General features: G+C 41.9%; 2 protein-coding genes across 2 annotated transcripts in view; one reads left to right on the top strand and one right to left on the bottom strand.

The window, feature by feature from the left end:
* The window catches only part of LOC134505635 (septin-2), a 44,913-nt gene that overhangs the window by 8,127 nt on the left and 19,397 nt on the right, over window positions 1–17,389 (bottom strand). The window contains exons 8-12 of the mRNA XM_063315457.1: window positions 12,834–12,935; window positions 11,134–11,279; window positions 9,363–9,446; window positions 7,009–7,066; window positions 1,889–1,980 (exon numbers count right to left, since the gene is read on the bottom strand). Of these exons, the coding sequence (XP_063171527.1) occupies window positions 1,912–1,980; window positions 7,009–7,066; window positions 9,363–9,446; window positions 11,134–11,279; window positions 12,834–12,935 (459 nt within the window). The 3' untranslated portion in view covers window positions 1,889–1,911. The remainder of the gene's footprint in view (window positions 1–1,888; window positions 1,981–7,008; window positions 7,067–9,362; window positions 9,447–11,133; window positions 11,280–12,833; window positions 12,936–17,389) is intronic.
* Window positions 16,483–17,389, top strand: part of LOC134505632 (protein HIRA) — a 121,959-nt gene continuing 121,052 nt past the window's right edge. The window contains exon 1 of the mRNA XM_063315452.1: window positions 16,483–16,488. The gene's annotated coding sequence lies outside the window, so the exon portion shown is untranslated. The remainder of the gene's footprint in view (window positions 16,489–17,389) is intronic.

Genomic DNA, 17,389 nt, shown 5'->3' with positions numbered 1-17,389 from the left:
AACGAGAGCCAATTTGGTTTAGCAGTTAAAGGTACCAGGCTAGAACTCTGCATTCTAGTTCTGCCATAGACATCAAACCAGCTGGGTGACTTTGGGCCATTCAGAAGAAAATGGTTCAGGAACCATTGGGCCAGTCCCTCTCTCCCTCAGCCCTAGGAAGGAGGTGGCACGGGCAAACCACTTCTGAAAATGTTGCCAAGAAAACAGTAGGGACTCCTTCTCATAGCTGCCGGGAATCAGAATGGAGCTGAACCACCACAAAAGTAAAAGTAGGAAATGATCTGGTAAAGCTGGTTGCATATTAAAGTCTTCTGCCTTTTTTTCCGCCCTCCATTCCTACTATTTCAGCTCTTGAAGCCATCAGACTTGGACTCCTGCCTTGTTCTCCCAGCAGTAGATACCCCTCTTGGCCGCAGCCATGTGGGAAAGCTTGGCCAACCCTTTGACTGTGTGTGAAGCCAAGTTCAGTATGACACTTCCTTTCCCAGGAAAGTTTCCATTCTGATCACTCCAGTTCTGAAGCTTTAAGAAGCAACTGTAAAACTTGCCTTTCTCTCCTTGTTTCTTGTGGGAGGAGCCAAGCCGAAAAAAAGCAGACCATGGGCACCAGGACACCTCATTCCCGAGAAATTCCAAAGAATTCTGGCTCATTGCTCTGTCTAAACTGGGAACTATTACACGAAGCCAGTTTCAGAAAGTCAGTTTTGAAAAAGAGGGATGGTTTCTGTTAGAAAACAAGCTTCTTCAGGAAGCATATGAGGCTTCCTCAAAATGCCAAATGTCATGGCTTTAGCCCATCATCCCTGTCTGAAATGGAACACCAGCCAATCGCCAATAACTTCCTGGGTGGAGCTGTAAGTGGGAGGAGTTTGGTTTCCCAAATTTTACTTTTCTGCTCTTCCAAGGGGCATAAAAAAACACTGTTCCCATTTTGGTCGAAGCCTGAAAGTCTCCCAATCAAAAGTCCATCCTTTTCAATGTCTAGGTTCATACATCATCTTAGGACGTAACATGGATGTTTCTTGGTTCTGGCCTGCATGTTGGGTCAATCCACCATTGTGGTGTGCAAAATATAGGGCTTAGCCCCAAGGCTTAGTCAGCAAACCATGCCACAAAATGCGCCATGGCTAAGTGAGACGTGTGAACCCAGTTACTAGTTCCAAGAACCCTCTTCCTCTGCCCCTGAATTATTTTGCAAACCCCATATTGGGATTAATCCTTTGACTGGAGTGGAATCGCCTGAAGAAAATCTAAGCTTTGAACTTCAACCGTTACTTTCCAAGTTGTGGGAAACGCTTTGCATCAGTGTTATGTTCTCTTCAGCAAGGTAAGCAGGCTGGGATCATACTTACTCCAAGCAAGGGAAGCAGAAGTTGGATCACAGACAACAGAGGAAAAATAAACTCCCTTCAATGTGGAAGCCGTTACAAAGCCGTAAAGTAGAATACAAGCCACGTTGCTCAAGGTTTTTCCCCCTAACAGGTCAGCAAAGCAAAGCAAAGCCGGTGCCTCAAAACTGACCAGCTGAGCAGCACCCAACATCCTACAAGTCTATGTTTTTCATTTCCACCATTTAAAGAAAACACGAGAAATTTACCTTACTGGACACAGAACCAATCTTCAGGCAAGGTTCCTTCCTACCAGTGGCAAATGAAAGGAGCCCTACACAACTTCCCTGAATACAAAAGATGGAGTTCCATCAGAATGTATCATTGTGTCTTTCTTGCAAGCATAACATTCTCCACCTTGATGGGTGTTCTGCTTGCTGACCAGTGTTGGTCTCCATACTACAAAGGACTGGAGCCTGATTTCTATTCCTCTCTACATCAACCCCAGAAAAAAAGCAAGTGTGCGTTTCTGAAGTCCAAGAAGGTAAAGCCAGACTTACCATCAAAGGCTCAGGACTCCTTCTCATTCATCCCCAGGTTTCATCCTCATCTGGGCTTGCATCTGGGCTATCATCTCCTGCATACGACGCAACTGAGTGGGAAAGAAAAGGAGAGAAAATGCGCTGAGCACAGTTAAACCTACCCCCCATGAGGTGGGATGTGTTTCAAGGGCTTGATTTTCAATCCAAACTGCCATCTCAACTAAGGCTTTGACCCATCTCAACTAAGGCTTTGAAGGCAGTAAGGAAGATGACCCTGAAGGAGATATGCAGGAACTGTCGCCTAGGCAAAAGGAGATGAAACATTTTTTAAGTCCAGAACGTACAGATAACATTAGGAAGCGACTTAGAATGACACCTTCCTGATTCACTGAAGTATAAGGAGGAGGAGGTATGACACAATCAGACTTGCAGGATTCTGTTATACTTCCCAATCTCAATAAAAGTAGTTTTCGCCTTCCTGTGGAGTTGATTTCAAGGTCTGGCCTACCTGGTGGGGCTGACCAATCTTGCAGCTCTGACTGTGCTGCACCTCCTCCTCCTTATACTTCAGTGAATCAGGGAGGTATCTGCCTGAGATGCTTCTGAAAGTTATCTTGTTGTGCTGGACTTCAAAAACGTTTCTTCCCTTTTTGTCTAGGTAGCCATTCTTGCATACTTCTGTTGAGGTCATCTTGGTTACTCTCCACAGCAGTGTTTCTCAACCTTGGCCACTTTAAGGTGTGGACTTCAACTCCCAGAATGCCCCAGCCAGCATTCCCCAGTTACGGCCGGTGACACTATTTTTACGATGAAGGACCCGTTTCAACCAGGGCCCAAGTAATCAACAAATACCTTTTGTTGATTGTACCACATGCTGCCTTGAACAAGCAAAAGGATTAAAACATGCTGGGATAATTTTGCAGCCAGATGGCCGTTTAACCAATAAAAACCGTCAGTTACAGTCCACACTTTTTTCAAAAAAATCCACTGGGTTCTGTAGAGGAAGACCCAGAAAATTTCAAACCACAAAGCCACCAATAATGGGAAGACATTCCCATGATGCTATAACATGCTGTTTGGTATTCAAGGTATGTTTCAACTAGCCACTAATCTCGAGGCATATGGCCAAAACACACATGCTGTTACAAACTGGCTGCAATTATTATTTTCTTCAAGTCTCCCGTGGGAATCTTTTCTTCCATGGGACTTCCTTGGGTATGGTAGAAGCTACATTCTTCAACTGTGACCAGCTGCTAGCTCCACGCTATTTACGGACGGTGATTTATTTTATTTTACTTTCTCTGTCATTTTTGCATTTACAGTAAATTGAACAAGAAAGGACAAGAAGAATTTTTTAATAAAAATAATTGGAAAAAAAATTGGAGTGGGGGCAGGAAGGGGGATGAAGAATTCAGCCAAGAGCGTGTCTGTATCATTATAAAAACATTTAAAAGGGGGGGGAAAAAAGTCAACCGCCTAACTAGTGGCTTCAGAAATGTTAATTTCTCCAAGGATGAATAATAATTTCAGTGCAGATTAAACATCTATATTCTTGTTCCTACACCATTTTCTGCTTTATTCATTATCATCCACTATCTTCTCCAGATTCCTACGTTATCTGCATATTTAAGAGGCCTGGGGATTTAGCAGCCACCAAGCTTACACAACACCATGCCCTCTCGTGGCTTTCTAACTCTTGTATAGGTCTGCTTCTAGGTTTCTTTTTTTTATCTCCACCATCAAACCAAATGCAATGAAAGCAAAATTACTAGAGGTGTGACCATAAGGAAAAAACAAACCAGTATCAGCACAAGCCAGTGCCCAGCGTTAAAATGCAATTACAGGTAGTCCTCACTTAACAACCACAATTGGGACCGGAATTTCGGTTGCTAAGCAAAGCGGCCATTAAGCAAATCCTACCCGATTTTACGACCTTTCTGCAGTGGTCATTAAGCAAATCAAAGCTGGTGTTAAGCAAACCACGTGGTTGTTAAACAAATCACGCAGTTCCCCATTGATTTTGCTTACCAGAAGCTGGCCGGGAAGGTCGAAAAAGGCGATCATGTGACTACAGAACACTGTGACGGTCACAAATGCAAACCGGTTGCCAAGTGCCCAAATCATGATCACGTGACCGCAGGGACACTGCGACAGTCATAAGTGTGAGAACGGGTTGTTTTTTTCTACACTGTTGTAAGTCTGACCTGTCACTAAACGAATGATTGTTAAGCGAGGACTACCTGTACAGTATTCTTTCAAGAGTTGCCCTGTGCTCTTTTAGAACACCAGTTCATTTCCCAACCTGAATATCTGAAACAAAGTTTGTACCGAGAAAAGGTATCAGAGGGAAGTTGTCCTGCGTTAAAGGAGGACGAGAATGCCTTTTTCCATATTTCAGAGATCAGACAACAATGGGTGGGCTTTTGAGACTTAAGACTCAAATCACTCTTTTGGTTTCCAAAGAGCCTTCCTTTCTCAAGACTGAACTTGCTTTTTTGAAATACAACCAAGTTTATATTTGGATGGAGAGACAGAGACAGAGATTTAAAGGCAGTTCAGGAAGCAGAATCCAACAGGCTAAGAGATTCAGAACTAAAGGGATGCATGTAAGGAACAGGCCTGTGCAGCAGCTGAAAAGAAAATGGAAAAAATTAATGGTTCTCAAAAGCCAAGGACAGTATGCTTTGATAAAATCCAGAATGAATATTTAGCAGAAGTTGATGTCTTGATCCTGATGAATCTGGCAACTTCCCCAAGGTCTCTATCTTGCCCCCCACCCCAGGTTATATAAACTTCCCAGATTTGTAAACAGAACTTCAAGCACTATTATTACTCAGAATATAAAAACAAAAAGGGAAATTGATGTTTGTGCTCCCAAAAAAAGACTAAGGAATGTAAGCCCATTTCCTCTGTCTTCTTGTTCCCACTTTGCCGGTCCTCCTCAGCTCCACAATATCACTTTGGAGAACAGGCAATTTCTTAAGTAGAGGAAAAACATACAGGCCTGCAAGATGGTTCTGACAATAAAGGTACTGAGACTTTAGAAGAATGGAATCTGAGAACAGTGGCCACAATATCAACAACATCAGTAATGACATCTGCTTCTGTGGACAGACTTTGTCCAAATATTGAAGAAATATTGAAGAAATGTCAGATATTGAAGAAATGTCAGATGTAGAATAAATTTTATTTGGCCAGATCGAGATGGTATCAAAAGTGGATTTACAACTGACAGGCCAAGGGAATGACTTAGAAAAGGATGTTTCCTTGGATCTACAAAAGAAACTGGCTGAGGTTTTAAAATTTTAAAGGGAAATACAAATGACAGAGAGTGACCTGGGTAATTTTTTCCTACTGGATTTACAAAAGAGGCTTGTTAAAACCTTGAAGAACTCTGTGAGATAGGACAAAGAAGAAATGAAGAGAAATCAAATTCTACAGTATTTGAATGAACTAAAGATTAAGACTGTTAGGAGTAAAAGGAAGGAATATAAAGATGGTTTATTTGATCAAGGTTAAAAGAAGATACTGTATGTTGTTACTTCTGGCTACCCTTTCTGGACTTTCTGCGGACACCAGGACTGAAAAAATGTTTTATGGATTTGTTTATAGGTAAGAGATAGGATATGGGATGAAGAGATAAATGTTTGTAACCTTGGAGGGGGTGAAGAGTCACTAAATTTGTTTATACTTGTGATGAAGGTTGGAAGTCACTTCTTTATATATTTCTTTTTCTTTATTATGTTCTTATTTTTCTTTTTCTTTCTTTTTCCTTGCACTTTTTACTCCTTCTGTCCATTTTCTTTTCTAGGTTACTTGATGCACACTCTGCCTCCTTACTGGTTTTTGTTTCTGGGGAATTCTGGGAGTTGAAGTCCACACACCTGAAAGTCCACACCCTCCCTTAATCTCACAGAGCAAAGAGATACAGATGTTACATTATACCATAACCACCAGGAGGCAGGGCGTTATGTGACCACTTTTGGCCTGTTTGGTCCTTGTCAGATGTACGCAGGCAGATGTAATTCTATGGGGCTCCCAGTAGAGGACTGGAATTCCGCAGAATAACATCTGGCTACCTACATCTGACAAGGCCCAAATAGGATGAAACCTGTCATGTAGCACCTGTCTCTTATTTCTCCATGGCCCATTTGGAGAGCATATTAAAACACTAAAACCAAGTTCATCATGAAACACATAGGCTGGCTAAACTCTCTGGAGGGTTGGAAGAGTTTATTTCCTCCATCAGCTGGTTATGAAAAAGCAAAATATACAGACTATACAGGGCTGCATCTTAAGCTCTGCCTTTTTATTGGGGTTTTGCATCTCTATAGTAACAGTTCTTTTCTAGGTACTCTTACCAGTCTAAGCCAAATTAAATCAGTGCAAACATTTAAAAAAAAATGTTTTAGAAACCCACTCCATTCCATTAGCAGCAACACTCAGAAGGTGATGAATGAACACACAGACACAAAAAAAGGATGCAACTAGGATGCCCTGCCAGTTCATCCTACTAGTGATTTCAGAGTCAATACAAGGCAGCTAGCCGTGGGTGTTAGCAACTTGGCTGTCAGATGGAAGCAGATCAAAATTGAGATTATAGCAGATTTCCCCAGCCTGGCCCCTGCAAATGTGCCAGACTATAATTCCTATGAGAGCCAGTCTGGTGTGGTGGTTAAGGCACCAGGCTAGAAACTGGCAGACCGTGAATTCTAGTCCTGCCTTGGGCACGAAGCCAGATGGGTGACCTTGGGCCAGTCACTCTCTCTCAGCCTTAAGAAGAAGGCAATGGCAAACCACTTCCAAAAAACCTTGCCAAGAAAACTGCAGGGCTTGTCCAGGCAGTCTCCGAGAATCAGACACAATTGAACGGCTTTAAATAATAATAATAATAATAATAACAACAACAACAACTACTCCTGTAACACCCCAGCTGAGGGCCATACTAGGCAGGGACCATAAGAGCTGTGGATTCTTAGGATAGGCTGGGAAATATTTACTAGGTGAAGCACTAAATGAAAGGATTGCCAGCTAAATTGCATTACTTGTCCATAACTATACTTTTAAAGAAAAACTGGATTGCCCTTGGCTTATTTAGAACATTACTAACATTCTCAGCTTGGCTTTTAGATCCTTACCTCGGCCTCCTTCTGCTGAAGGATCCTATCTTTGTCCATAACTTCTTCTTCCACTGGCCTGGGAGACATAAGATGGACCACAGAATTAAAGACAAAGAACAGGCACTATTTCAGCTGGATCTCAGAGCCGGCCCTCCCATTAAGCAGATTTGGCCTCAACAGAAGATGTTGGAGAGAAGAGAGTGGAGGCAAGGGGTTAGAAGAGAGAGATGTGTGAAGTCTACATCCTGTCCCACGTCCTACTGTCCTTCCCAAGGACACCATCATGAGCATTCAAGGAAGATTCAACCATCAAGTCAATCAGCCGGTACCTATGAAGTAAACCAATCTTCTGTTGCAACAGACACAAAGAGGGCAGGGTTTCAGTCTCATGGCTGCGGCTGCCATCTCAACTTTTTGATCCCCTCCTTGCGAATATCCCTGGTCAAGACATTTCATTGCTGTGCCTGTTTAGCAGTTGACACTATTTCCTGCTTTTAAATATCACTGCTCAGTGGAAATATATGCAGCAGGTCCCTGGTTTAAGAACGAGTTCCATTCCTAAGTTTGTCCTTAAGTTGAATTTGTACATAAGTCAAAACAGTTATTCAGCATCAGTTAGTCAAACGTTTGCCTTAGCATATAGTATATATTGTACCTTTCTCTGCATATAAAACACTTAAGAAACACTTCCAAATACCCAAAAACATCTTAAATGTAATAATACACAAAGTAGTATTGTGTATTTAACTTGAAACATTGTACTGAACTTGAATTTTTAACGTAATAGTTTTTATGGCAGTCCATTCTTAACTAGGAGTCGTCCGCAAACCAGGACATTCTTCAACCGGCGACCTGCTGTACATTCATTTTCCATAATCTCTTAAAATAATCCTAGTCTGATAGGATAGCCTTAGAGCATTAAGAGTTTTAATCTACGAGGTTAAACTTGTATGATTCCCCCTTCCGTCGGTCAGGGAAGGGGGAATCATAGAATGATCTAATGGAAGTTTCTTTTGATATTGTAGACTTTTTCCCTGAAAAACCTGACAGAGGAAGCCAAATTCAGACAAAGGGAATTACTGATTTTTGATAATGGTTTTTCAAGCCTCAGGAAAGCTCTTCTTCATCTTTCCATTCTTGACATTTATTTAACACAAGGAAATGTGCTAGATCAGGGTTTTTCCACCAGGGTTCTGTGGCATCCTAGGGTTCCGCAAGAGGACATTAGGGGTTCCCTGGGAGATCACAATTTATTTAAAGAATTATTTCCAATTTGGGCAACTTCACACTAAAGAGGTAAGTTTCATTCTTTACTTTCAGTTTAAGAACACTGTTAATGCATATAGATAGGCCTACCCATGAAACGAATGTAATAGTTTTGTAACATCTGGCCTATATTTGAGCCTGAATGTGCAGGGGTTCCCTGAGGCCTGGAAAATATTTCAAAGGTTCCTCCAGGGTCAAAAGGTTGAGAAAGGCTGTCCTAGATTGACACAGCTTCTTCTGTCCCACCCTACAACAGATTTTATTTTCCTTCCACTATCTTTCACGTACGTACTTCCTTTAATGCACAAAGGGAAGAACCAGACTCACGCACCCCTATGCTCTCACTTCCTTAATAAAAAAATATACTTCTGTACCGGCTCTACGTGTGTTGAAAGAGAAGCAGAGGAACAGGCTAGTTGCTAGGAAGGGTGCAATGCAAACGAACAAAGAAGAACAACAATTCAAAATCCACATGAAGGCATTGGCCAGGCAAATTCAGATTAGAAAACAGCCTGCAAGTAGAAGTGTTTTCTAGAATCCTTTGCTAGGTAAGGTGGTAAGACTAAATAGGGAGCGGGGAGACTGGATGGACAAACAGTCTGATCTAGCGGAGTCTTGTAGCATCTTAAAGACACGACTGAACAGGCCGAGATGCAAAAGAACGTTACGCAACAAAACATTTGTCTGTTTTTAAAGGGTCACAAGATCCGTTGCTGTTTGGGCTGTCAAAAGCTAAAGCATCTACACCTCTGAAAACAGCCTGCTCTATGACAGCTGCCTGAATTCATAGGCCATGGTGTGTGATCTCACCAATGGACAAGTCTCATATCAAATGAATGAACAAAGGAGATATTTCATCCCTCCAAGCTCCCATCTCCTCCTCTGGGGAGCATCTGCAATCACAATGGTTATTTTTGCTGCATCTCTAGCTTCCTTCTGCTAATTAACCCAAAAAGACCCATTAAAAAGGAAATCCTCCTCCTTTTTGTAGCTTGCCAGGTAACAAAGAAGAGGGGTGAGGTTGTGAGCCTTCCACCATAAGGGAGGCTTGGAGCTGTGGCCTAAGTAGGAAAGCAGCAAGACACAAGGAAAGAAGGGCAACTTACTTGCCGGTCCTCTTTAATCTCTCTGACCGGAAGTTTTCGTAGTGCAAATCCTGAGTTACTTCTTGGAGATCCTGCATGTGTGTCCTGAAACAAGAGACACAATAGGGGACGATCAGAAGTTACACTAAACCAAGTGTAATGGGATGTGGGAAAGAGCTTGGGAGACTGGGCCGCCAAGGGGATGGTCAGATAAGAGGCAGCTTAGCCCACAGCTGGATAGTGGGTGGGGCAAGAGGCCCAGAAGAGACCCTCCCTAGTTTCTCGGGCTGTAAAGGAGACGGCGGGAGAATTGTACTTTCAGGCTTGCAAGATTCTGTCAGTGTAGCCTTGCAATAAAGTAGAATTAGCTCATCTGGCTATGATTCCTATCTGGTTTACCCCGTGAGGCCAACATCAATGTTACAAGTCTGAAAGTACAGTCCTCCCCGCATCTTTAAACCAAGCCTAGTCAGAATTGTGTAAGAATTAAGGGCTTGGACCCCTTGTTAAATTAGGACTGTTTGATTTCTTTACAGCAAGTCAGCAAAAGGAAAAAAAGGCGCAGCGCCCAACTTCATCACTGCTTGTTGCAATGCTAATCATCTCTTAGAATTCTGGGCACAGAGGATTTATACCCACAAAACCCATTTTCCATATTGCTTGTTAAAACAGCCTCTGCGGCCCAGACACTTTTAGCAACAAATAGGACAAAATTTCCAAGTATAGCATGAAAATTGTCCAGTAGAGGGAACACTCTGACTGGAATTAATCCATTCCAAAGATGCAAAATGGAATTAAGTTCCAAGTGCCAGGAAATGCTCTAACTCACAATGTATGATGAATGGTTTGATCTAACAAGTAATAACCTAGGTGTTATTGTGTGTCATAAAGCTATTGTGGGGCAGGAGTGTAGATGCTGGACTAGGAGTGGGGAGACCCAGGGTCTAATCCCCCCTCAACCAACTCCAGGAAACTGGAATTCTGCTCATTCAAAATCCTCCTTCTGAATTCCAGCTAATACTTTGACACTTTGAATTCAAATTAGAGAATTTCATTTCAACATGAGGTAGAATTAGACATATACACAAAAATGAGTACAGCCAGTTTGGTGTCGTGGTTAAGGCAACAGCCTAGAAACCGGGAGACTGTGAGTTCTAGTCCCGCCTTAGGCACGAAGCCAGCGGGTGACCTTGGGCCAGTCGCTTATTCTCAGGAAGTAATGGTAAACCATTTCTGAAAATCTTGCCAAGAAAACTGCAGGGACTTGTCCTGGCAAATGCCAAGAGTCAAGACCGACTCAAAGGCAAGGAGAACCAGTTTGGTGTAGTGGGTAAGGCTCTGGGCGAGAAACCAGGAGACTGTGAGTTCTAGTCCCGCCTTAGGCACGAAGCCAGCTGGATGACCTTGGGCCAGTCGCACTCTCTCAGCCCTGGGAAGCAGGCAAGGGCAAACCACTTCCGAAATCTTGCCAAGAAAACTGCAGGGGCTTGTCCTGGCAGTCACCAGGAGTCAACACTGACCCAAAGGCACGCAACCCCACCAACAAAAACGAAGTTATTTCCCTTGTGTTCTTCACATGGTGGCGGGGGGAGAGAAAAAGTGATTTTAATAGAAAGAAAGCTGCATTATAAATATCAGAGATCATTTGTGCTCACCTATCTAACTGAATCTCACGTGTGTGTGTGTGTGCATGCATCTTCCCTTGTCTCACTGGTATCTATGAGATTTTGCTAGCTAACACAATTCGTAAGTTTTGCCTACAAACGGAGGCCAGATAAGGGATCGTACTTACACCAGCATTGTGCGTAGCTTGAGGAAATCGTTGTGTTCAGGGTTTTCCACCTCTACCACCCCCCAGGGGTAAAGGCGACCTCTGATCTTTTTTCCTTTCACTTCAATCAGCTGGTTGGACCCGATCACAGCAAAAGGAACACTAGCCTAGACGAGTCAATCGGAGAAAGAATTCCACATTAGGGGAATCATCACAATCAAACGCCCCACGTGAAAGCTGAGTGAACACGCACAGGCTAAAAGCTGGCAGATTCAGAAGCCATTCTTGCACATCTGAGAGTCCATGGAAACCACAGCTCATAGACCCTGGAGTCCCAAATCTGAGCCCACAACAAGCAAACATTTGTTCCCCCTTTCAGTATCTGGAAGCTTCAGCTGGTCCAGAATGTGGGTGTGCAGACAGTTATCGGGGCTGTAAAATCAGCCCGTGTCACACCACTGTTACGCGAGCTGCGCTGGGTACCAGTTTGCTTCCGGGTCCAATTCAAGGTGTTGGTTATCACCTTTAAAGGCCTACATGGCACGGGGCCAGGTTACCTGAGGGACCGTCTCATCCCCACAACATCAACCCAACCCACCCCACCCGATCACGTAGAGAGGGCATGCTGCGGACCCCGTCTGTAAGAGAATTCCATCTGGCGGTGTCCAGGAGGCGGGCCTTCTCTCAGTGGCACCCGCCCTCTGGAACATTCTGCCCCCGGAGGTGAGACAGACCCCTTTGCTCCCGGCCTTCCGGAAGGGTTCGAAGACCTGGTTCTGCCACCTCGCTTGGGGTAGAAGGGGCACCAGTCCATCTTGGGGGTGGCTAGCATCATAGATCTCTCCTCAGCAGACAAGATCTGCGCTGCTTGGATTTTATATTTTATACCTATTTTATCTTTTTTACTGATCCATTTATACTGTAATTTGTATGTTTTAATTGTGATTTTATTGTAAACTGCCCAGAGTCCCCTTTTCGGGAGAGATGGGTGGTGATAGAAATTCGAAAAAAAAAAAAATTAATTAAATTTCAGCTAAAAACATTCAGGAACTAACATGCTAAAGATGCCAATTCTAGAATGAATCCAAGGACACACCACGGCATGAAAGGGCCTTCTGCTAATCGATTTTCCAAGATGTAACTGCTCAGTTTGCGTCATTCAGTCCAGGAGCAGCAAAGAAGAATTCGACTCGGCCGTTATTGGTGACAAAGCAGCGGTAAAACGAAAATAAAAATTAGTAATTAGGTCAATAACGGCCACCTTTTTTTTATGAAGTCCTTGTTACTGTTGTTTGCTGTTGTTATTGCTCATAGTGCTCTTTGCTAAAATAGTATTTATTAAATTATTTTCCTATCATAAATGTTTGGGGGTCGAGGAACCCTCTGGAATTTCGTGAAGGGATCGATGAGCTGAAGAGTCGGGGGACCCCTGCTTTAATGGATACGTTCTGGAACGATGCCTAGTCTTGCCCAAATTTCTTATCCCCACTCCGCTGAAGCAGGAAGCTGTAGGAACCGTACGGTCAGCCGGCAATCGGTCTGAATGCACTTCAAGCCATGCTTGCTCTCAAAATGCGAGGAAAGACATTTAAACGGCATTGTCACCCTCCCCGCGGCGATTGTGCCTTCCCCAAAGTGTGCCCACGGCCTTCAAAAGGCTGCCGCCCTCTCCGCATTCTTTGCTGAAGGATTATGACAACGGCAGCATCATTTTCGCTTACCTTCAGAACACGGGTCTGTTCTTTGAACTCTTCATCCTCGTCAGAATCCGCATCAGGCAGCTGGTAAATCCGGATGCCGTGCTCAGATATTTCATCTAACACCTGCCAGTGCGGCAAAGAGACAGGGCAAACATCATTTCCAATGCCAGGCCATGAGTCCCCAGCACTTAACTGTATTTGCTCGGGAGCCACTCAGATTCTGCCCCATTTCAAGAGCAAAGCGATTTGATTCGCAGGGCGCTGCCCACGTTTATCTTTTTCTGGACTTTTCATCAGGGATGAAACCGAGTTGGGAGCCGGCTCAAGACCCCCCCCTGTTCATTTAGAGATGCTTTTCTCAGCCCTGTCACGTTTTCCAAATCACCTTTTTGTTCATTTTTTTTAAAACGAAAACAAAACATTCCTCGTTTGCACTTCTGCTGTGGACTCCACTTGGAGACATGCATTAATAAAGCGATTTTTGTCGTTTTTGTTCGTGTGATCACTCTTAAGGCACAGAGGGATTCAAGAAAGCAAGAGGTTTTCCAGGTTCTCCTGGATAGGGAGAACATGAATAACCAGCTGTTTTTCAAATCTGGTGTTTCACTTAACTGGAAACTTTTGTGGCTTTGCTGATAGCTTAGCGTTGTTGTTTTTTAAAACATCTTTTTTAACATCTATGTCTTGGGTTATATTTTTTAATTTAAAAACATTGTTTGACTGTATTTTAACTTGTATTTTAACCAGTATTTATTCTTGCTTTACGGTAAACCACCCAGCTTCGCCCACCGAGATGGGCGGTGACTAAATTTGAAATATAAATAAATAAATATAAATAAATAAATATTGGCTTTGCTGATAGTTTAAAATCGGCTCCGTTGATAGTTACTGTTCTTTATTGATTATCACATCAACTTATAGTTCTTTTAGGGATCTTTGGCACTTCAGTTTTGAAAGCGCAAAGGTGACTTGGAACACGCAAAGATGCTCACATGACAGCAACTTGTATTTTCCTAGTACACACAACAGCTTTAGCGGGCAACCCCGTGATCTTAAGAAAAGATGCCATGCTTTAAGGAACTGCAGATGGAGAATAGTCCTGTGTCCTCCGAAGCACAATTTTACCTTCAAATCTGCAGCCCGACACAACCCTAGTTTCTCTTGGCTTTAAACCATGAGAAAGACATCTACTTTAAAAACACCTCATCCGAAAAGCAATCAGCTATTGATTCTTCAACATTACAAAGTAATGGGGGAAAGGTGGAGAGGAATCCTTTTTGCAAAGTTCAGCTACGATCTGGCAATATCATTCGAAGCTGAAGTTATATTTATCTAACCTGCCACACTAACTGAAAATTTATTATTTATTTGTCAAATTTGTCACCGCCTATCTCCTCCGACTGGAGGGACTCTGGGCGGTTTACAATACAGAGTAAATATACAATAAAATTCCAATAAATATACAATAAAATTCGAATAAAATCCCATTAAAACTAAAACTAAAACAACCTCAGTAATTTTAACCAACTGGCCAATGGCCTTAATAAAATACACTGGGGTGGTGTGTTCGGTAATCTTAACACTGTGAAAAATCTAGCAACCCTTCTGTTGCTATGATTTTAATAAGCTGGACCTTTGGAATAACAGGTTGATGTTGTTATTTAGATGTATTATGGATGCCTGCTCCAAAAGACTCTGGAAGGCTTACAAGATCAAAATATACAATTAAAATAGTTAAAAACATCACCCAAGAAGTGAAAAAAATGGCATATGGGTTTGGTCCATCGTCACTATCTAAGCTTAGGAAGCCACTGTTTATTAACCAGGGACTACTGCACTCATGGACACCCTCCATGGCTTATTTAAACCATGGTTTCCAGCATAGTTTATTTAAAATACAATTTCTAGTTAAATTCAAACTGCGACTCCTTCTCCATTTCCCATCACTGTCCAGTTTCCAGATTCACTTGCCCAGCTCAGTAACCAGACACATACCACCCCAGATGGGATGCCAGAAAAGGTAACAGGAAGGAACGGCCCTCACTGTATCCAGGCCAGCACTACAAATTCTCTTGCAGGAAAATATAAACCTCGGCAAGGAAATAATAAACCCCAAAAGATCAACAGAACAGAACGCCCAGGCCTAATCTGTCCAAACACAGATGCGCACGCATTTAGCAAATCTGGCAAGCCTCTTTCCAAAGGTGGGGCTTAAAGAACTGGAAAAGGCACAGGATGTTTTAGAAACACCTTATGGACTTTTTGCGTGAAAAAGATGAACTTGTGATTTATGGTTCTGATGATTAGACAGGACAGATTATAGAAAGAACAGAGTTATGCTGTAAGCTCAGAGTTAAGAGCAAACTTATAATTGCACTTATAACTGCTTTAAAGAAAATCAGAAGGCCCTTCTTTGTATCTTTTTTCTTTCTTTTCTATTTTTTCTTTTACTTTCCCCCCCTTTCTGGCACTTTTACCTTTCTCTTTGATTTCTTTCTTTTTCTCTTCTTTTTCTGACTTTACATTAGTTTGCACTAGTTATTATCTTCCTGTTTAAAAAAATATTTAATAAAAATTATATATTAAAAAAAAAAAAGGAAAGGCACAGTAATTTTAAAAATAGGTGGCAGGACAGAAGGACCCTCCTAGGGACAGCCTGGCAGGAGGGGATGGGCCGACATTGGCTAGCTTGCTGTTTGTCAGTGATGGGGAATAAGAAAGCCCATTTCCCTGGGCAGAGATCTTGGTGATAAACTGTAAAACCAAAACAATGGCGGGAAAGCCAGCAAGGGTGCAGGAATAATATATCACAGCTGTTCAGCCAAGCGCTTTCCTGGAAGGAAAAAAAAAGGATTGCAAGGAAAACAAACTGCATTTCATACAATAAAAGAGCATTTTGTTTCTTCAGACATCAGTTTATTGGCCCCGGGAGGCTCTGTGCGTCTTAAAGATTAGGCTTCCCAGGGAAGGAGTAAGAAGTCAAAATCCAAAGTTCCCCTTCATGCAGAGTCATTCTTTTCAGCCCAGCTTCCTCTTGTGGGTATGTGCTGTGTGGCTTGTGAATTGGGCCTCCATTGGTTCCCACTCAAGCAGTTCAACGGATTTTTTAAAAGGAAGAAAAAGAAGACTAAGTCAAAACAGGAATTCCTTCAAGGTGGGTTTCCTTAACAGAAAGCCCCGCCATGAAGGTTTCTGCTTATTCAAATAATTTTTAAAAACCAGAAGAAGAAAAAAAAACCTGATCCTTACTTTAGATTGATTGCCAAATAGCAGAAACATCTAAAAAAAACCCCAAAGCTTCGAAGCTGTGCCAAGAGAGGCAAATTCTGATCCCCTGCTTTGATTAGAGATTTTGCACTAAGAGATGTTTAGAGGAAGAAAAATATACAGTAGCTAAAATTTCAAAGCTTTGGATCAACTTGAAACATTCTGCCTTATAAAGCTGTCTCTAGGGGAAAATTTTTTTTTAAAAGGGCTGATTCAAACTGACCAAAATTCAAACAATGGGCAAGATGTTTACTTGCCCTTTTCGCTGCTCTATACTGGGGCCGTGGCTTTTGTTAAGCCGTCTGTGGACATTTAATGCAAAAATAAGCGCCAAAGATTTACAAGCTCGCAATGCAAAGGCTAAAGAAGGTGAAACCAACCAAGGGATTGGAGTTTTCTGGAGGGCAAGGTGGTCAAATCAAGTTTTTTTAAAACACTTCATTTCTTCAAATTTAAAGAATAGTGTAACTGATATGCATTGATGGATGGATGGATATACAGTATGTATGTATGTATGTATGTATGTATGTGTGTGTGTGTATGTATGTATGTGTATGTATATGTATATATATATGTATGTGTGTGTATGTATGTGTGTGCATATATGTGTATGTATATATATATGTATGTATATGTATATGTATTTATATATGTATGTGTGTGTGTGCATGTATGTGTATGTATGTATATGTATGTGTATGTATATGTATTTATATATGTATGTGTGTGTGTGCATGTATGTGTATGTATGTGTATGTATGTGTGTGCATGTATGTGTATGTATATGTATTTATATATATATGTATGTGTATGTATGTGTGTGCATGTATGTATGTGTATGTATATATATGTATGTATGTGTATATGTATGTATATGTATGTGTATATATATGTGTATGTGTATGTATGTGTATATATATATATATATATATATATATATATATATATATATATTCCATCAATGCATATCATATTATATATCCATCAATGCATACCAGTTAAACTATTCTTTTATTCCCACTATTCAGTTAAGCTGTCCTGTATATATGTATATACGCACATACACACACACAAAGATAGACAGACAGGCACTGAGTTACACACTGCCTTCTCCAAATAGTCTAGATTTTACATCAACTATCTTTGGGAACTGTTACTACAAGGAGTGCCCATAACATCAGCTTCTGCTGAGTCTCTGTCCATCCCAATCCTCACATTTTTTCCATCTCTCTTCTGGGGTAAAGAAAATCATTAAAAAGTGAGGAAGATTAAGCACCCGGGCACCCTTTGGCAGACTAATATATGCGTCT

This window comes from Candoia aspera, chromosome 15 (assembly GCF_035149785.1).
Source record: "Candoia aspera isolate rCanAsp1 chromosome 15, rCanAsp1.hap2, whole genome shotgun sequence".
Lineage (NCBI taxonomy): Eukaryota > Metazoa > Chordata > Lepidosauria > Squamata > Boidae > Candoia > Candoia aspera.
The sequence above is the reverse complement of the archived record's forward strand: the minus strand, read 5'-3'. Positions and strand labels throughout refer to the sequence as shown.